At 33.9% G+C, this 22,681-nt stretch overlaps 1 protein-coding gene across 1 annotated transcript in view; it reads left to right on the top strand.

The window, feature by feature from the left end:
• The window catches only part of LOC115218530 (glutamate receptor ionotropic, kainate 2-like), a 250,709-nt gene that overhangs the window by 102,507 nt on the left and 125,521 nt on the right, over positions 1-22,681 (top strand). The window contains exons 2-3 of the mRNA XM_029788402.2: positions 2,132-2,257; positions 21,417-21,659. Of these exons, the coding sequence (XP_029644262.1) occupies positions 2,132-2,257; positions 21,417-21,659 (369 nt within the window). The remainder of the gene's footprint in view (positions 1-2,131; positions 2,258-21,416; positions 21,660-22,681) is intronic.

Below are 22,681 nucleotides of genomic sequence, written 5' to 3'. Positions count from 1 at the left end.
AAACCTGAGAATCATTTACCGACTGAGAGATGCAAAGTTTTATTTTAGCATCCTTCAATCTAGATATGCTTATGATTTGATTAATTCTGCCACAGAAATAAATTCAGTGAGACAAGTTCTAGAGTGAATTTCGTCTCTGACGACCGGATAGTGGAGACAGCTGGTTTTCAGCATATTGAACTACTCTTAATCAGTGAAATCATCTTTCTGTCGTAGTATATAATTATTCATGAATTAAATGCTAAAATTTTCGACGTTAAGTAACCTCAGACATTGAAAGTAGCAATTTATGACAAAAGTCAGTGGGTCTCATTCTCTCTTCTATCACGTCTGGTGCTTAAAGTATCAAATATATAATTTTCCACATCCGTTAATTGCAAAGCTACATCTACGGAGTATTTATTCTGGACGTTAACAAGTATAGGAACAATTTGACTAAGATAAACTGCAAAATTCTATTGACTGATGAGACCCGACTAGACTGGAATCGAGAATCTTCAGTTGCGAGATCTGCATTTAGATTTAAGTCAGTAAGTCTCCCAAATATGTATTAAAGGTAAATTAGAAATACTTTTGCGCAAGCAATGCATATGCCGCGTACAATATAATTTTCCCCACATATATATGTGTATGTAGGTGTGCATGTGTGTGTAGGTGTGTGTGTGTGTGTGTGTATACACTTACTTACATATATGTATGCCTGAGTGTGTGTGCGCACATGTGTGTGTAAGAACAGAAATATTCTTTTCTACTCTAGGCACGAAGCCGAAATTGTAGGGGATGGGGCCAGTCGATTATATCCACCCCAGTACACAACTGATACTTAATTTATCGAACTCGAAAGGATGAAAGGCAAAGTCGACCTCGGCGCAATTTGAACTCAGAAATACCGCTAAGCATATCGCCTGGCCTGCTGCCGTTTCTGCTAGCTCACCGCCTTAAGAAAAGAAATATAGCGGAGATATAGTTGTGTTAACATTCAGTTATAGTTTTCTACACAGGTGTACATACACACACATACATATATGCATACACACATGCAAGCTTACATACAATTATGTGTGCGTATGTGTGTGCTGATAACAGGAAATACAGGAAGCGGGGGTGAGATGCATAGCGGTCAAATCGCTGTGTTAGGATAGTTTGCCATGAGAGCTACACTTTTACATGTCAGACTGGTTCAAACACGGAACGTCGATAAGAGATGCTACCTCTCAACAAATGCTGCAGTAAATAACCTTTCAACGATGTATTTATATGAAGTATGATACATGACTAGCTCCCTAACGATTCTGCCAGATCGCTGCCTTAACAAGGTGAAATATTGCTTCCAGTTTTTGGTGCAAGGTCAGCAATTTTGATGCAGTTAGTAAGTCGATTACATCGACCCTAATACTCAAATAGTACTTGTTTTATCGACACCGAAAGGATGAAAGCAAAGTCGATCTTGGCAGAATTAGGATTCAGAACGTAAGGACGAACGAAGTACCACTGAACATTTGCCTGGCATTCTAACAAGGTGAAATATTAAATATTGTTTTTCTTTAACAGTAATTTGGAACAGCTATTAAATCATTGATACGGTTTCAAGATGACATTTATTAAACACGTACTCATCAAATAGATTTTTTTTTTCAAAATAGATCTTTAAAAATCTTATATATATCATCTATAGAGATATCAAATAAATTTTAATGAAAAATATATTTATCAAGTATTTATTTATCAAATACATTAAATATATGAAATAGATATTTCATTCGATTTATTTCTACGAATTATAAAATTTGCATCAGTTATAAAAGATTGCAGAAAATTCTATCAAATAGTTATTTGGAGTATGAAATGGAAATTTCAATTTATAGAACATAGATTTCTTATCACATGGTATAATGTATTTATTTGAGCAGAAAACTGCGAATTGCATGTATTACCAACGTATTTAAACTGAAACAGCTTTCAGGAGATTTGAAAATTCTACCAGAAATTTGACTTGCCTTAATCTGAATTACATTTTGCAGTCGTCACTACAGTCTTTAATATGTTGTAGCTAATAACATCCTTATACTAATTGACGTTTTTACTATTGCGATATGTTTGCTTTGACTCAATATATACTGTAAATTTTCAGGTGTGTATCAACCATTATCCTCGTTGTTTAACGATGTGATGAACGACAGGAATGCCTCAACTTATTTCAAAATAACAGACATTTATCAGTCTCAAAGAAGCACCAATTATGAAGATATCAACAAAAGTAAGTGTTAAAAAACATTTGACTCCTTATGTCTTCTATTGTTTTATGTTTCCGAATATTTCAAAAGATTTCCTTAAAGAAATACAAGGGGGAAAAGGTAAAGAAGGAAAGAAATAGGAAGAGAGAGCAAACAGGAGGCAAGGTCTTTATTCTACATCACATGTGAAGTTATGCAAAAGAAGCAGAATATTCAATAAAATGAAATAAGATAAAACCATTATTGTTCATTCACAGGCTCATATCATTATGTGCTTATATATTATGCCTACTGAAATAATGCTTGGATTTGTGAAGTGCTTCACTCTATAATGAATTTGAGTTTAATCGATGTGTCCTCTGTGAACGGAATACTACGTTAACCAGGTACCTACGTTCGTTGTGTTGACGAGATGCTAGCCTAAATTATAATAATTCCCCAAAATATCTACATACATATGGCGTGGGAGTGGCTGTGTGGTAATTAGCTTGTTTACCAACCACATGTTTCCTGGTTCAGTCCCACTGTGTGGCACCTTAGGCAGGTGTCTTCTACTATAGCCTCAGGTCGACCAAAGCCTTGTGAGTGGATTTGGTAGACGGAAACTGAAAGAAACCCGCCGTATATATGTATATATATATATATATATATATATATATGTTTGTGTATATTTGTGTGTCTGTGTTTGTCCCCCCCAACATCGCTTGACAACCGATGCTGGTGTGTTTACGTCGCCGTAACTTAGCGGTTCGGCAAAAGAGACCGACAGAATAAGTACTAGGCTTACAAAGAATAAGTCCTGGGGTCAATTTGCTCGACTAAAGGCGGTGCTCCAGCATGGCCACAGTCAAATGACTGAAACAAGTAAAAGAGTAAAAGAGTATATATATGTGTGTGTGTGTGTGTGTGTGTGTGTGTGTGTGTGTACAGAGAGAGACAGACAGACAGAGCGATGAGTTGAGATACATAGATATAAAGGAAGTAAGGTAGTTTCAGAGTTGCAACTAATTTGATTAATCAGTGAAAGATGTATCTGTTGAGATACTTATAGTAGACGTTGCATGCTGAGTCTAGGCCAGGCCAACTTCAATTAAAGTGCGAGCCACTTTAATCACAGAAAGTTTTCTTGAGGGCCGCTTGTAGACTGACAGAATTGAAAGCATTTTGCTTTCTCATGCTATTATTACAATAATGAACGAATGATCATTGAATCAACATGAAATATTATCGTTGCAAAAACTGTAGCATCTTTCTTTTTTACTTTTCATTGCAATCTTTAATTTTTGATAAAATTATTTAAATGTTTGTTTAAATAACCCCATTTCAAGAAAGTATCAAGCGGGGTCCAGCCCTGGTCTAGATTAAAGATAATCTTTTACGTTACATTTCGTATAGAAAACAGTGTCAGCTTATTAGCTTTAATGTCAGAAGTTCCATTCGTAGCAATGGAACATTGTTGTTTCCATAAGAAACATGCTTAAGTGTTGATAGTTAAGTCCACGAAATTATGAAGAGGTAAGAAAGATGGAGCTACTGTTGTGTGTGGTAACGAAAGCATTTTGTTACTGGTGACTTTTAGGGTTTCATTAATTGGTGGTACTAAGTTTGAATATTGCCAGGGAAATTGCTAAACAAGCAGTAGGATTAATTACTAAATGCAGAATATATATTTTTAGGAAAATGCAGAAAATTAGATAAATATTTATGATGCATATAAGGATACACATCATTGATGAATAGGATGGAATAAGCAGAGCAAGAGCACACATGAAAACGATAAGTATCGCTGAGGAGGTCACAAAGGTGTGACGAAAGATTTCCGAACAATAGACATGAATTAGAATAAGAACAGTAATAAACGAGTATTTTTTTATAATTGTAAATTTGTATTTTTAAACCCCAATTCCGGATGCAGCAGGTAATGGAAATGCGAACACATTTTCAAACAACTTCATAGCCTTCAGTATTGCTTCTCACTATACGTTGAATCTCCAAGACAAATGGTTTAAGAGAAACTCATATCTCTGCAAACACTTGACCACTCATACATACATGGTGCTGCCAAATCTTGGAAACGTGAGTCGCGTTATCTTCGAACTGGTATTAACGTATATAAGGCGGCGAGCTGGCAGAAACGTTAGCACGTCGGACCAAATGCGTAGCCGTATTTCGTCTGCAGTTACGTTCTGAGTTCAAATTCCGCTGAGGTCGACTTTGCCTTTCATCCTTTCGGGGGTCGATAAATTAAGTACCGGTTACGCACTGGGGTCGATATAATCGACTTAATCCGCTTGTCTGTCCTTGTTTGTCTATTCTGTGTTTAGCACCTTGTGGTGAATAAAGAAATAGGTATTAACGTATATATTTGGTAGAATAACAATTATATATATATGGTGTGTTTAGGGAGAAGCATTATGCCAGTATTATTCTGAACCAGTTCAATTCCTCTCCTTCATTGGTTGTTTAAAGATGCAACTATCTAATCGAATGTTAGTTGAATTTTGCTCAACTGTAAGTCATTGTTTACGTTTGCCAAAGCCCTTTCATGACTTTCTTCTTAATCCATTACTGAGGCAGCGACTGTCTGCCTGAGACCTTGTTGCGTGAGTGTGTGTATGCCAGTGTGGGCATATGCTTGCGTATGAATGTATGTATTCTTCTGTGTGCTCATGTGTGTATCCATGCATCTGTCTATCCACCTACTTATCTACTTATCTACTTATTTGCTTGTCTATCTTCCAACCTATCAACTTACATAACTAACTAAGTAACTAACAATCTATATAACTAACCTAACCGCCTAAAGCCTATCTAATTACCTATTTACCTACCAATTCATCTACTTGAATGCCTACTTACGAATGTACCTATATATATACACTGTACGGGCGGTATTTGTTGCATTGGTATATTCTTATCTTCTACGTGTATTTCCTATTTAGCATGGATAATGTTTTATTTATGAGGGCGCACTCATATGTTTGTCTCAGTGATGGGTCCTTTGGGTATTTGGACAAAATGCAGATGTCAATTCGGCCCAGTGTGCTCCCCATGTTGGTCATTGGCATGTTGATAGAGCATGGACAACTGTTTCTTGTCATTATACTCTTTCCAGTGAACATTTAGCTTCTTCTCTATACTTCTAGAGGTCTCCTCAATGTATACACTTTCGCATACACACACAAGTACATATAGGCACAGTGCATGCACAACAGGCGCACGTGCATGACACACAAATTCATACGCTTAGACAAACTCAAGCACGCACACACAGGGAAGTAGAAGTACACACACAATGAAAAACCTACATACATACACAAGAACACAAGCACACACACACAGACACATGAATACACATAAAAATACATACATACACAGACAATCACACAAACGCATAGATACACACGTACAGACGCACATACATACGCAAGCACACGCCCACATTAGCATGCACATACAAGCATCCAACACGGTCTCAGGCAAACAAATGGGGCCTCAGTAACGGACAAAATAATAAGGTCACTTAAAAGGTTACGAGTAGCCACGAACGGGCTTTTACCAACAAAAGCAAAACAAATGTCTTACTGTTGAACAAAATTAAACAAACAATCGATTAGTTGGGTATTTGATCAACTGGCTAATAATAAAGGAGTGGAATTGAACCCGTGTGTGTGTTAATAACATTTGAATTATGACCCTCCCTAGACGCAACAAAACTTCTTTCAAGAAAAAATTCATATAAAGAATCTGGTAAACCAGATACAAAACCGAAATATGTGAGAGTATGTTTGTGTGTGTGTGCGTGCGTGTGTCTGTGTGTGTGGGTGTGGCGTGAGAGAAATAAAGAGAGAGAGAGTGAGAGAATTTTAGTTTAGTTTCCTCTCAGCAAATATATAAGAAACTATTGAGAAGTATCCTCCTCAGAAATTGTCCACTGAAGTCAATATATTTGGTTTCAAAAGAAGAGAATAATTGTTGAGTGCACATCGTAGTTTATCGTGAAATGTGGATTTGCTGTCCACCTACCATTCATTTATTTATGCTTTGTGGTTTCTTGAACAACTTTGCTCTCAAATGTTTTTATTCAAGTAACCATTAATTCTTGTTTAGAGAATTGTATGGAAATTGATATCTTGAGCTTGATAACTAGTTATTTGTGATGTGTCTTGCTCTGAAAGAAGGCGTTAGGCTATTTATACATATAATATATACCTACAAGACCCTTTAGATTCAGAGAAAGAATGATATAGATAGACACATAAACAGATGTATATATATATATATGTGTGGGTTTTTTGTTTAGTTGTGTGCGCGTGTGTGTGTTCATACACACACAGAGCGATGAATAGATGGATAAAGAAGAAGGTGGGAAAATAAGCGAGTGGGAGGGAAATAGGTAAATATTTTGATTAATAGATAGCCAGAAACAAGGTTAAGGAGGAAAGTATATGAGACTTTATATTAGCAGGATCTCAAACAAATTATACGCGCACGTTTAGACGACTATACCTATTTACACATCTGCCCATTTCTGCCTTCTCTTCCAACTCTCTCTCTCTCTCTCTCTCTCTTTCTCTCCATATATATGCATATATTTATATATACATATATATATATATATATATTATATAATATATATATATATTATATATATATATATGTATATATATATATATATATATATATATATATATATATATATATATTATATATATATATGTATATATATATGTATATATATATATGTATATATATATATATATGTATATATATATATATATATATATATATATATATATATATATATATATATATATATATATTGGTAAAAACGGTAAGATAACAAAAGAAAGAAAGAGACCTCAATATTATGTAAATAGAGGAAATTTATCTATAAAATAATATGTTGCAATTACTCAATAGTCAAGATAAAACTCTGAGTTTCAGATGCCGAAGTGGAAATCCACAACACCATCTCTGTGGTTTTCCACTTCGGCATCTGAAACTCAGAGTTTTATCTTGACTATTGACTAATTGTAACATATTATTATTATTATTATTATTATATATATATATATATAGTATTAATAATGATAAGGAGAACGGAGATTTTTCACATCCATAATTTCATTTGATAGTTATTTGCAGCATCTTATTCTGCACCTACATGCATTTCAACTGCATCGACTGCAGTTGAAACAATGCTTAAGTCCAGAAACGGATGCTACATATAACTACTAAATAAAATCATGGATGTGAAAAATCTCCGTACTCCTTATCATTATTAGTACTATTACTTACTCTTTCGGAAACTATGCAGTCCTGAATAGGACACTCGGATATACCAAGACAGAATAGTTACCAGACCCTAGTAACTTCTTGTTTACTCGGGCATCAGAAAAGGACCGTTGTGGCTAGCAGGCATCTGAAACCGAATTATGAGGAAATATGGTAACCGTCAGGATAATATATCCTTTTACTTGTTTCAATCATCAGACAGCGGCAATGCTGGGGCACCGCCTTGAAGAATTTTTAGTCGAATGTATCGAATCCAGAACTAATTTTTTAAAAGCCTGGTACTTATTTTATCCATTACATATGCCGAACTGTTAATTTACGGGAACGTAAACACATTAGCAGCAGTTGTCAAGAGTTGGCAGAAGGACAAACACACACAGACACACGCAACTACAAGTGCGCGCACACACGCACATACATATATACGACGGGCTTCTTTCAGTTTCCGTCTACCAAAAACACACACATATAGATAGATTAATGAGTGTGTTTTCATGATGAAGGACGAAAGTCACTGACTATTAGGAACATTGTACGCATATATATATAAATATATATGTGTATATGCTATTTACCTATATATTGATGTTCGTATACATTCATCAGCTTCTATTTAGCTATTCATATTAATGGAGTGGCAACAAGATATAAGCAAGATGAGGAAGAAGAAATTGTCAAAAGACATTTAGTTATTATTGTATTTAGCACTTGTATCTAAAGTGTAAACGTTTAGGTTTCATCAATAATTTTCTTATTATCTACAGTTGTATTTTTATTATAGTTGACAATATTTTTTCTAGCAGACCTTTATTTACCAGCTATAATAAATTTAAAAGACTACCCTCTCAGCACTTAATCATGAATTAGATCAGACTTATAGTTTATCAATCAACTTCTTTGATATTTTTTATCATTGTTTGCGCCTTCTGATATTTATCACATTGTCTTTTTTGTAGCACACTATATGTGTGTATGAGTGGTTGTGTATACACAAATGTGTATGTTTACATATATATATATATATATATATATATATTATATATATATATATATACACATATATATATATATATATATATATATATATACCTACCTACATACATACATACATACATACACTTATACAAATATATTATGATACGATCAATAGACGCAAACAATGGTACAGATATCAAAGAACGTGACTGGTAAACTATAATTCCTATCAAATTCATTATTAAGCGTTGTGAAGGCTGTCTCGTAACAGAGACAATATTGTACGTATTACGTATGCAGGAAAGAAACAAAAGTGTCTTCGGTATATTGATATATTTACTTAAGAAAATGTTTCTCCTCATTATTCATCACATAATCTCATCTATTTGGCAAACTGTTGATCCCTCAGGTGTTCAATTCTTCAGGTTTCGAAGAAATGAATTACTCAATATCCTTTACAACCTTTTCACAATTAATAAACTGTTTTTCCTCTAAGTAATGTTGCAATGATCTGAAAAGATGATTGTGAGATGCGGCAACAAGAAGATAGTAAGTCGACTGAAGCAAACTTCAATGTTTAATGCATATTCTTTTCATTGTGACTTGGTTGATATATGGTATTGCATTACCATATCCGTGCAACACTTATATGATATTGCTTTACCATATAAGTGCAGCACTTCTATACGAATGACAAGTGATGGGTGCTGTCTCTACAAAAGTTTGTGAAATGCTTCTAACTGAAGACAATATTTCTCAGCATTGACGGTTTCTTTTTGATTTTACACTTCATAAAAATCGAACCCTTTATCTCCCACCTGACTCAGAGCATAACTTTTCTTTTTTTCTTTTTTTTTTTGTTAGTATAGTCATGCTTTGGGAATGGATTCAGCGTACCGTTACAGATGTGGTGCTAACCATTTACAAATATTTATTTTAACGCTATTTCCTTCATATAACTGCCGATTCCGAGAGGGAATGAATGCATTCTTTCACTAGCATTGATGTCCCTTTTATGATTGATGGATAACTTCTGGTACTATTCCTCTAAGTATTCACGTTTGTTTGTCTCGATTACTTTTGTAACTCGTGTATATAACTGTCTTAGCGAACGAGTGACACAAAAACATTTTCCGTCAGAGATATTTCTGTATTCGTCTCATCGGGATCACATTGATATTTAATCACAAGAGCAGATACAGTCAATACATGCGTGATTATTCGTGTGTTGTTAGACAGACCGATGGGTAGAAAGATGGATAAATAGATAGATAGGTAGATAGATAGAAAGATAGATAATGACTCCAGAGTGAAAAGATGTCACTTGGGGCGATGATTGATTATTGGTAATATTATAAGCTTACACGGATTATATTCCAATTATGGCCTCATACCTAAGAAACATTTATCATCTTATGTTCTTATTTTCTAAACCTTAAACAATTATTTATGTTTGTCAACATTTTCTGAGTAATTAATTTCTTCCCTTACACGTTGAGTTTAAATTTTTTCAAGAGTGAATTTAACTGTTGATTCATTAAAATTCTTTACAACGGCGAGCTGGCAGAACAGTCAGCATGCGTAAGGGTTTTTTGTTTTTCTTTTGCGGCATTTCGTCAGCCGTTACGTTTTGAGTTCATACTCCACCAAGGTCGGCTTTGCTTCTCACCTTTCGAGATCGAGAGAACACGTACCATTTGACCTTGAAATTGCTGGACTTGTGCCAAATTTTGAAAAGAATATATATTAAAATCCATTGAAATAAATAGTAGTAATATTTTGAAGTTTATTTAATGAATTATATACTCTTTAGAAAATCCGTATCATTGTTCAGTTCCAGACTATTTCTGCTGGAGCTGATCTAAGAAAAAGGAACATAGTTACTGGGTGACATTGGCTGCTATTTCCTAACTTCCGTATTCGTACGCCCATGTAATTATTCAGCTGATATTGTAAAACTATTCTGGGGAACCGAAACCGAGACTTGATTTCAAGTCTCGGTTGACATTTGTTCGCTTGACTTAGCTTATAATTACACTTGGAAAATACATTGTCGCCTACCATGCCTCGTTCAAATTTTTCTCTGAAATAATGGGTTTGTGTCCCTATTCACAATGAAGATAAATGATCCTAATAATCAACTGACACTTATTTTATCCACCACACAAAGATTAATGGCATTGCATGCGGATGAAAATCTAATGGGAAGCCTCTTGATAATACATTCATCACCCCTAATTACATTTTTGTGCTAAATATGTGTGTTTATGTACATATTTTTCGTGAGTACAAGCGAAAAATTCAAAATTGTCGTCAATCATAAGGGACGAGGATTATTTATGATTTTGGCACCTAGCAACACATGTCTAGTTATTCGCATTTCACCTTCCGGCCATCAGACTGGTTACAAAGACTGAATTAAAACTGTATCATTAAGTAAGCCAAATACTAATTCTAACTTCTATTTGATGTAGATGAACAGGAAATTTATAGAAAAGGAATCTCACTCTTTTGTCTCCTGGGAAGCAAAGACACATTTGGGTGTTGAAGGTCAGAAAAATTATTTAACACAATTATTTAACAGTGACACTTCAGAAAGCTTCAGGCTGAGATCAATGCTTGTTTATCATTCAGAAACACGAGAACAAATATAGGCAGTATATTCCTGTTGTCTGGAAATCAAACAAGAAATTATGAATAACAACAGAAATGTGTACACAATTGTAAAAAACATAAAACATAAACCTGAACATGGATAGGGATTGATAACACTCCAAGACATCCACTTAAAATATCAACATACATTAGGCCTGTATTCCTGTCGAAAGGTATTTTTCTTCGCCTTTGATATCGAGGTCTGTTACCTTCAAACAACTTTCCGAGTAAAACAGTGGACCAAGATAACAGTGTATCAAGAACTTTTGGAAGAACTACCATATTATGAAATCCACAGATAATATCAAAGCATCCATTGACAAAGTAATGCAGAACTACATCATCGATATTTGGAAGAAGCTATGATCTGAAGTGTGCAATGGCTAACCTGAATGTTTCCTTTCAGTTAACAAATGAAAAGATAATGCTAAATAATAGCACGAAGGATTTAGGGAAGCCTCATGATAAGAGCTTTATATTGAAAGCCTGCTTGAGTTAGCAAAATAATGCATCTATTATGCGCTTTAGAACCATATTGCAGTGTCAGCATCACAGGAACGAATTATTATTATTATCTAATGCCTGAAAATTGGATTATTTTAGTAGTTTGACAGTGTTTATCACCTCCATTCGTGTAAATGACTCCGTTAAGATAGACTATCGAGCTTCTATCTCTATTTATGTTGCTATAATAACTATGTATAGCAACGTTTCATTTAGAACTGCATTTTAGGAACGCATCTACAGCTCTAACTGAAGTATTACGTGAAATATTAATATGTGTGCGCAGGTAATATAGCTATAAATATAGATTATACAAACAAAAACACACACACATACACATACACACACACACACACACATATATATATATATATATATATATATAATATATATATATATATATATATACAAAGAGAGAGAGTAGATAGACAGAAAGATAGATAGATAGATAGATAGATACATAGATATAGCATATATATATACATATATATATATGTGTATATATATATATATATATATATATCAACATCACAATCAAGGAACGGCCATAATAGGCCATTCACCCACTAGAAATAACAGCCAAAAGCTTTAACCGCAAAATAACATCAATTCCGTAAACCAGGAGAAAATTCAAAAACATTTACCCTGTAATTTCTTATACGATGCACCGTTTCATCTACTGTTTAATGGTAAACTAACCTGATTAAATTAAATCAAGCCAATCTACCATAGGCCCTTAGATTCGTCAGTAAGAAATAGCCAAGTCGGAACAGATATTTTTCACGAGGCATTCCCGTCCCTGCCTCGGCAATATCTGACCTAAAATTTTCAAATCATCGCACTCGCGCCAAATTTATCGGCAGCAAATGAATATAAGCCGCCGATTCCATTACGGAATTAACCAGAAAATTCATAATTAATCAATATAGGGTGGCAAAAAATTTTGTAGAATTTTTTTGCCACCTATATTGATTAATTATATATATATATATGCATATATATATATATGTGTGTGTGTGTGTGTGTGTATATATATATATATAAATATATATATAGAGAGAGAGAGTGGGGAGATGGATATTGATATATTTAGCATATGTATATATATATAATGGTTATTGACAATTTTGTCCTTTTTTTCGGCATATTTGGCATTAGAATTTTTCTTTTGCCCTTATTTTATAAGTTATATATATATAATGCTTAATATATACATCCGCATGCATATGTTTTTGTAACAAAAGAGTACAAAATTACAAAAAACTTGAGTGATGCAAATCAAAAATGCACATGCCATATATTATGAGCTGTAGAGATATCCAAAAAGATATATCGCGAGAGCGAATTCAAGAATTTTGGAGTTGATTTACGTCCATTGTCAAATAATTTTGTTTTGTTAACTCTCATGATGCACTGGCCAGATAGATGTTTATCTGGAGTTGTTGACTGAAACTAGGTTTTCGTCTGTACCTTTCCATGCTGCAGGCTGCTCCGAATACTACAAATGGAACAGCTTGCCGAAGAAGAGGAAGTATGATCACTCTGCTTAAGCATGTTCTCAAGGCTGTCTGTTTATCTTTCGTCTAACGTTTCTGATGAAATTTCAAAACAAGTAACTACTTCTAAGTTTTCGATTTGATATGTGCCATCTATGAATTGCTCCTCCGTAAGCCTCAGTATTTGTTAAGGATAAATTGAATACAAGTCAAAGGTCTGCTTAATACCAGAAGTAAATAAACTTACTAATTATGGTGTGATAGAATTAATATGAAGCACTGTTTTTATGAGCCAAATATTCCATTCAGCCACCAATATTTGAACGGAATTTCTGTCGACCACATTGACTTGGAAGGAATAGTTATTCCAGTGCTCTTTACTATTAGGAGTTGATCTTTCAAAAGTTTTCCTTGGATTGTCCTTCTGTATTTTATCTGCGGCAAAGAAGCACTCTCAGAACCTCTTACTCATGACTATATTATTTCATTGCATTCAGCTGAACCTCTTGGAGAGCTTGTATTATGAACTCTAATCGAATAGATGGAAATTACTACCAGATGCATGAAAAAAAGCTGATGTACTCAAAAAGGATTCCAGGTGGAGAGTTTACTGTCGTGTTTACTTGAATCTGACGAGAGCAGAATACAAAACTGCTCGAAAATACTTTTAAAAGTAAGGAAAAATATTCTGATGCGTTCATAATATGCCATCCATCTTGCTTCGAGTAATAATGTCACACTTAGAATGAGATATCACCTTACTTTCTCTAACAGGAAAAATAATGAGAGAAACTTCCAATCTAGTTCTTTACTTCTCGAACATCATTGAGATGTTACTTCACAATATTCAGTTAGTGTGCAGCACAATCAGCAAACATAGTTTTGGGTATATGCTCTTTATCATGACTTGCATACAATTATTCTTTCCTGAAATTATATAACAGACGTCATATTTACAACCAAGCAATATTTTTTATGTATTTAACTCAAATTTTCTTACCATTGGCAATATGATATCCATATCATATTGTGGTGTTGCAATTATAAAGACTGCCTCCCAAATTATTTTCCCATACAGGGAACCAAGCGATAGCTTCATCCCCCTACGTACCTCAAGTTTCATTACTAATTATTTAAAAAATCTATGTGAAACATTGATCACAGAAGCAATGTCTCTCTTGCTCTTACAATTTTCTTACACAATTCCATCAGTTCATTTTTCAAATGAATGCAATTATAAAAACGCAACTGTAAAACTTTCCTAATGATTTAACCTCATCATATATTATGCCTGAATGCCGAAAATAGGTTTCTGTATTTGAACATCTCGGATCTGCATTCTTCTACCGCCTCCATGAAGAGATGTCAGGAATACCTCGTAATAAAATCGTCGAGTGTTTTGGAAATAATTTCTTCCAGTTTTCCTCTCCCAGTTATTTCACAGCACAGCCAAGCTGTCACACTCTCTACTTTGATTCCGATGACAATAAATTTCACTGCATCCACTTCAGCATATCTGTGTTATTTGCTTGTTATATAATTCTTTGTACAGTCATAAACGTTATTATACTTTGCAAAATTATGATGACAAAGAAGCTTTGAGATCCACGATGAAACGGCTAAACGAGACTTGTTGAATTCGGCTTTCATGTATGAAGCCATAACGAATATTTGTTTAAACCACACGTCACTGAATTTGCATGGGTCCTTTGCAATTTTTTTGAAATCATAATTTAATGAATGGTTCACAAGAATATTACGTTTTAGATTATCTCTTCATATAATTGCTGAGCACATATACAATGCCATATCCTTACAATCAACAAAAGGTTACACTGACTACAGCTAGATGTTAAATCTATTATAGTGGTGGTACTTTTTTTTTCCTTCAGGGTTGTTTTTCACCCTTTTCTAGCCTCCTTATATGAAGTTTCCTTTTTATCCGATTTCTGATTTCTATAAAGCTTCTAATGAGCATTTCCAAAGACGCTAATTAGAAACAAAATCCTGATTATCCATCAAGCCTGTTGTGCGAACGGTAGCGTAAAGGCAGCAACGTGATATGAAGTAAGTTTTGTGACACTAATAGCATTATACTCTTAAATCACAGCGACATAAATGTAACGACTCGATATTCGAACAGACTACTATGATACTAATGTCATTAGTGTCTAGAGCCCGAGTGCAAGTCAGAGTTATGTTTAAAATATAAGACTCAAAGAATACGATAATATAATTTGTCTTTATTACATTACAAATGTACGGCGTCCTGTATTGAATAATTAGACGATGTTTGAAATGCACAAAACTTGTAAAAATACAGTGTCACTAAACCATTCTGTCTTCAGTTTTATCATTTAAATAAATAATATACTTTCATTGTCTGCACATTTCAGAAACTAATGTATCCAAAATACCATTGAGTAAGATAATCATAGGCGACTACAATTTCTTACCTTTTTGCTTTAAAGTGTTGGTACTAACGATCCATATAACATTCCTCGCAACTGAATCAAAAACTCACGGCACTAAACAGTCATACTTTTATATATTTGCATTATATATAAATGTGCGAGTATGTGTATACGGGTGTAAATGCGCGCACGTGCGTGTGTGTATATGTGGGTGTATGTGTTCCAGTTTATTGTATCCTGCGACGAAAAAGTCACAAAATCTCCATCCCATAAAGATATTGATGCAAATCCTAACACAGATCGAAATCTGTATTCAAAACAAGGAAGAATACCCCACGGCTACTGACAGAAACAATGATGACATAGATACACACTTATTCTTAGTGGAGGGATGAGTTGATCACATCGACCCCCAGAGCTTAACTGGTACTTATTTTGTCGACTCCACAAAGATGAACGCCAGATTCGACCTCGACGAAATTTGAGCACAGAACGCCAATGCAGACGAACTGCCACCTGGAACACAACTGAAATCCAAACTAAAACCGGAACACCAACGGATCGTAATAAAAGGATGGCAAGAAAAGCCCCTTCATGGCAAATACTGGGTTAAGCTAAACAGAAAAGAAATAGACAAAACAAAATCCCAACAATGGATGAGAAGCTCAGGACACAAAGCAGAGACTGAAGGATTTTTAATTGCAGCACAAGTCTAAAGTCTCCCCACCAGAAATTCCCAATAATATGTAATGATAAAAATAGATTTAGCTTCAGAATATATGGAAATGGAGCAGAAACAGTAAATCATATTGTTTCTGGCTGCCCAGTCCTGGCTAAGAAACAGTATATTCATAATCGTGACAGAGTTGGGACCTACATACACTGGAAGCTATGCCAACACTATAGAATAACAACAGAAAAAAGATGGTATAGGCACATACCAGAAAAGGTCACAGAAATGAGAAAGTAACCATAATTTTGGATTTGCCAATACACACAGATACAGAAATTAAGGCCAACAAGCCACATATAGTTGTCAGATGTCACAAAAAATTTATTTCTAATCGATGTATCAATACCAAGAGATGACAACGATTCTCTAAATTAAATGGAGAAACTTTCAAAATACAAAGATCTGGGAATAGAGGTAGCTCGAATGGGGAGTCTAAAAGAAGAAACAATTCCTATTATAGTAGACACATTAGGTATGAAAAAAAATTCAAATATATGACAAAAATATCAGGACTAATAAGTATGTATAACATACAGAATACAGAAACTACTAGACACCGCACATATCCGACGTAAAACACTTTCAATACAATAAAAATAAGAGCATCACAACAAACCACAGCACATACCCAAGGCACACAAAGCTGTACTCGGTAGTGCAGTGAAAGCACATTATAAAAATAAGACTACTGAATAATAATAATAATAATAATAATAATAATAATAATAATAATAATAATAATAATAATAATAATAATAATAATGATGATGATGATAATAATAATAATAATAATAATAATAATAATAATAATAATAATAATAATAATAATAATAATAATGGTGATGATGATGATGATGATGATTCAATATGTATTGAACAAGAGAGACAAATACTGCCAGATCATTGATGTAGCCATACCAAATTACATGAATGTTGAAAAATGTTACTAAGTCCTCCAAATTGAAAGTAGAAAAGGCAAGACTGTATGGAATGCAAGAGGGTAATGTAAAATTGATACCAATGGTGATTGGAGCATTTGGCTCGATCCCATTGAAACTTCAAAACTTCTTAAGGCAACTAGAAATCACATGCAAGATTGATGTCTTGTAAAAAGCAGTCTTATTGGGCACAGCGCACATCTTAAGGAAAGTATTCTGTGTCTGAGGTCCTTGTTGTGACTTGACAGATGACTGAAGACTCCGGTGCACTTTTACCTACACTGTGTTACGGAGGAATAATAATAATAATAATAATAATAATAATAATAATAATAATAATAATAGTAATAATAATAATAATAATTATAACAACAACAACAACAACAATAATAATAATAATAATAACAACAACAACAACAACAACAACAACAACAACAACAACAATAATAATAATAATAATAATAATAATAATAATAATAATAATAATGGTTTCAAATTGTTGCACAAGGCCAGCAATTTTGGGGGAGATGCCTAGTCGATTACATCGATCCCAGTATTCAACTAGTACTTATTTCATCAATCTCGAAAGGATGAAAGTCAAAGTCGACCTACCTCAGCGGAATTTGAACTCAAGACGTAAAGACGGACGAGATGGCTCCAAGCAATTTGCCCCAGCATGCGATCGATTCAAGCAGCTTGTCGCCTATATAATAAAAATAACGAGACGCAAGAGCACGAGGAGGAGGCGGAGGCGGAGGAGGAGGAGTAGAAGAAGAAGAAGAAGAAGAGAATATGTGCATGACTTAGTATAAGTACATTTCAATAAAGATGTATTTTAATTCAATATTCGATATTACATGGTATCTGTATTGCCAAGAGGTATTTATAGCTATTCGACCATATGGTTTTAAGATATAATGCGACTAGTGAACGAAAGCTGAATTTCATTGTCGCGATTAAAAATATCCTGACTGCATAAGTTGACATTGATATTGCGAGCTATATCTGCTGATGTTAGAAGAGTTTGTAGTTGCCGCTTACTATGATGTTGTGGGTTATATATGTTAGCTATTCAGATTGCCCGTGGCCAGAGGACCCGATCTAAAGTTTTGAAATACTGGAACGATGCATTCACGTGTATCGGTGAAGTACAACAAAATACTACCTGAAAATTGGCGTTGTTCCATCAGGAATCATCCAAATAGTTCGTGCATTTGGGGCGTGTTACGCAAAAAAGAATTGTTAATTTCTCTGAAAACGCAACGCATATGCATTCACGTCGCTCAGGAGTATAAGTTGCAACTTGTCCTTATGTTCAAAAATATCTCGGTCGGATGAGTTGCGTATGAGAAATATTACATCCAAACGGTTGCTACCCGACTAGGTAGAGGCAAACTATTGGTTTGGGGCTACCTGTCTAGCAAATGGATCAGCCCTGATATATCCGATAAAGAGAATCATAAAGAGTATGACTTAAGACATTTTAAAGAAAGATATGCCTCCATATAAGAATTTATATTCTGACTCCTCGTAGACTCTTCAGATTGACATCTAACTGAAGAATACCGCAGGAGTATTCAAAGATTCCATAAAAACAAAAATTCTGGCTTTTCCGTGGCAATTGCAATGACAGGGTTTGAATCCGATATAACATTTATGAAAATGGCTTGACATAACAGCATGGATATTAAGATTACATATACAAAAACAATGGAAATTCTAAATGGTACGGAAATCACATTCATTTGTGATTGCCTTTCGCGAAGCTTCTCAGATTCGAGTAAGAATTTGCACCGTATAGTTTTTACTTTTCTCGATCATTAACGCACATATTCAATGTTAATGAAAATGAATTTATGTGTTTCAAAATTTCATATCTTGTGGTATCACTGATAAAGTAGACTAATGTGATATATTTTCTGTTTAAAACATTGTTTTCGAAGTAAATATTTATTTTCCATTTACACTTTTTAAATTGATAATTGAAAAGTGAGTATACAAAACGAAATTTAATCATCAAAGAACTCTTCCTTTAAATTTAGTTCTTTGCAGTCCATCTTTCAATCCTTCCATCTCTCTCTACATATATGCGTGTGTGCACGTGATGTGTATACATACATATATACATATATATATTTATACACACACACACGCACTCATATATATATATATATATATATATATAAATATGTAAAAACAAATTATGACTGCGTTACATAAATATTTACAGGATTAAGACAACAAACGGATTATATGACATACTTGAAGGTGGACATAGCGTAAAACCGCAGGTAATCTTGGAATACCGTTTTCTACAATTAATAGAGTGATTGTGCAATTCACCAGAGAGGGGAAGGTGTCCACATCACCTCACCCGGGTTGACCAGTGCTCTCTGAAGGACCCTTCTCTTTGTTAAGATAATCCTCGTTGCAAGACCTCTGACATAGCAGAACACGTAGATGCCAGCTCCAGAACAGCTGTCAGGTATCTGCACAAACTTGTTTACTACGGCAGAGCAATAAGAAGGAAGCAACTTCTTTGACCAGCCTATATCAAGCGGAAAAACTGTGATGGTGGAGAGGCCACTAGCATTTTGGGACACTGTCATATTCTCCGATGAGGCCAGATATGGGTCTGGAAACTCTGTGATCCAAGAAATTCAGTCGAAAAGATTGTACCCAAACTTTGAATCACGGCCACTATTCTGTGATGGTCTGGGGAGCAATTTGGACAGGACAGGGCACTTCATGAAAAGAACAAAGAAAGCATCTTCAAAGCCAGATCTTTTGAGATTACTGCATAAAACTTCCACAATAGAATATTGGTCATCTGATTATTAACATGCCTAAAAGGGTCCTTGCACTGAAAAGGGAGCATGTCTACTAAATATTAAAAATTCACATCATAATAATTAATAAATAATTTGAATGTATAATTTCAGATTTCAATAAATTTCAGTGACTATAATGGTGTCTTTTTACTCATGTCATGTCTATATATATATAATTTCAAATTAAAAATAAAAGGGTAAAATTAATTAGATTAAGCGTAAAAAGTGTGTTACTGTCTGGGAGGTTCTTACGGTAATAGAAAAGCAATTTTTAACTCCTATTTCTAAATTCGGTATGTAGTGAAGCAATTAGCTGACCCTAATTATAATTATGTTTATAATTATAGATTATATATATATATATATATATATATATAGAGAGAGAGAGAGAGAGAGAGAGAGAGCGAGAGAGATGTATATCTATGTATAGATATATACATCTCTTCATATATATACATATACGAAGTCAGGACGATATGATAGATCGTTAGCTCCTACACGCATTTTTTCTCTCCTTGTTTCTCTCCTTGTTTTTTTTCAGTGTATATTTCTGTCGAAGAGCGTAGGCTCGAAACATAAACGACTTTTTCTATTCCTGAGCGCTATACTAATACATTTGTTTGTTTGTACTCCACCTGCCTTTGTCTTTTGTTTATTTTCGTAAACTTTCCCTTTATGTATATACATATGTATATATGTATATATATATATATGTATATATATATATATATATTTATATTTATGTTTGTATGCAGTATGTCTATATATATATATATAAAGAGAGAGAGAGAGATAGAGAGAGAGAGAGAGATTTCACTCAAAGTTTCCATAACTCAGGTTCTATTTTTCGATACTGACTTTGCGTTCTTGAAACATTATGTCAGGGGATTATTGTTTAACATGGATTTTTTTCTCTCACCTGATGAGCTAGCTTAATATCTGCCTTGATTTAGAGATTGTTTATATTAATTCAGACATGTGGTAATTTACTTATGAAATATAATAAAATAAAATATCTTAGCATGCTTAAATCGCGAAACAATTGTTGTAATATAAGAATTTCCATTGGTTAAATAAATTTCATCATGTTATTTTCTCCCGATATTTGTAACTCTATATACATATATGTATGTACGCATGTATATAGGTATGTAATGATTAGCTAGTGAACTTGTTAAGAATATATATTTGTATATGTATGCGTATGTGACTATTTATATATATATATATATATATATATATATATATATATATATATATATTATATATATATATATATATATCAATTATGTTCATTGTTTATGTGATTCTAACATGTCTATTTTTCGTCCAATTTAGCGATTATCTATATGGAACTTCACAACATCCACACGATTGTTGGACCATTTGACCCTGGTACTGTTATGGCGGCTGAGGAGCTTGGCATCCCTTTTCTATCCACTAGTTCTGTCAGTCGGGAAAATAGTAACAAGGTCACATTCCAGATGGTGCCTGATACAGAAGAAGTAAGCATAGCGATGCAGAGCCTCGTCGACGCTTACAAATGGGAACACGCTGGAATGTACTACGACAGTGATATAGGCAAGTATTAATTCGTATTTTTCTACTATGATAAACCTCATTTTTCCCCTTTTCTATCTGCCTACGTATCTCAGTTTGTCTAAAATTTTCTTTCTGTCATGTTGTAGCTCTATTTCTGAGGACACTCATAATGTGTGCATGTGAGTACCCACGCACATACACACACACAAACTCACGCACACATACATACATACACACACGCACACGCGTATATATGTGTGTATATATGTATATTTAAATAGTGGTAAAATAACCTCCTTAAGTGATAGAAAATATCTAATGAATTATTATAGGTTTAAACCTATATATCATAGGTTTAATATATACAGGTTTAAATATAAATCTTGGTTTATAAATGTTCAAATTAAAATCCAGAAAATGGAGAAGTAGCAATAATATAATTTATTAACTGCAAAAATTCAGCATGTTCTCTTACAACTGTTTCGATTTTGCCCAAAATTATTAAATTCCAGTACTTAAAACATTTTATTGCGCAAAATCTCGTCAGAGGAATGAAAAAGACATAGCGTTGGAAGAATAACAAGTAATAACCTAATGATATGTATTTCTTACGCCTCTGGTGAGATTTTGCCCAATAGATATTTTTATTATTGGAATTTAATTCTTTTGGGCAAAATCGAAACAGCTGTAAGAAAAACTGTTGAATTTTGCAGTTGACAAATTATACCAATATTACTTCTCCATTTTCTGGATTTTAATTCGTATATGCATAAATATACATACATAGATACATACATAAATATATATACATATATATGTGCGTGTGCGCGCGCGCGTATAATCCAGCTCCGGGAGTGGAGAGCAGTCGCCATATTCCCTTCCATGTCGGCTATCTCTGATGAGCGTATTTATTTAATTGGTTTGTTGCCTATAATATATATATATATAAGGCGAGCTGGCAGAAACGGTAGCACGCCAGGAAAAATGCTAAGCAGTATTTCGCTCGCCTTTACGTTCTGAGTTCAAATCCCGCTGAGGTCTACTTTGCTATTCATGCTTTT

Source organism: Octopus sinensis, linkage group LG13 (genome assembly GCF_006345805.1).
Source record: "Octopus sinensis linkage group LG13, ASM634580v1, whole genome shotgun sequence".
Lineage (NCBI taxonomy): Eukaryota > Metazoa > Mollusca > Cephalopoda > Octopoda > Octopodidae > Octopus > Octopus sinensis.
This window is presented reverse-complemented; position numbering and strand designations above follow the sequence as displayed.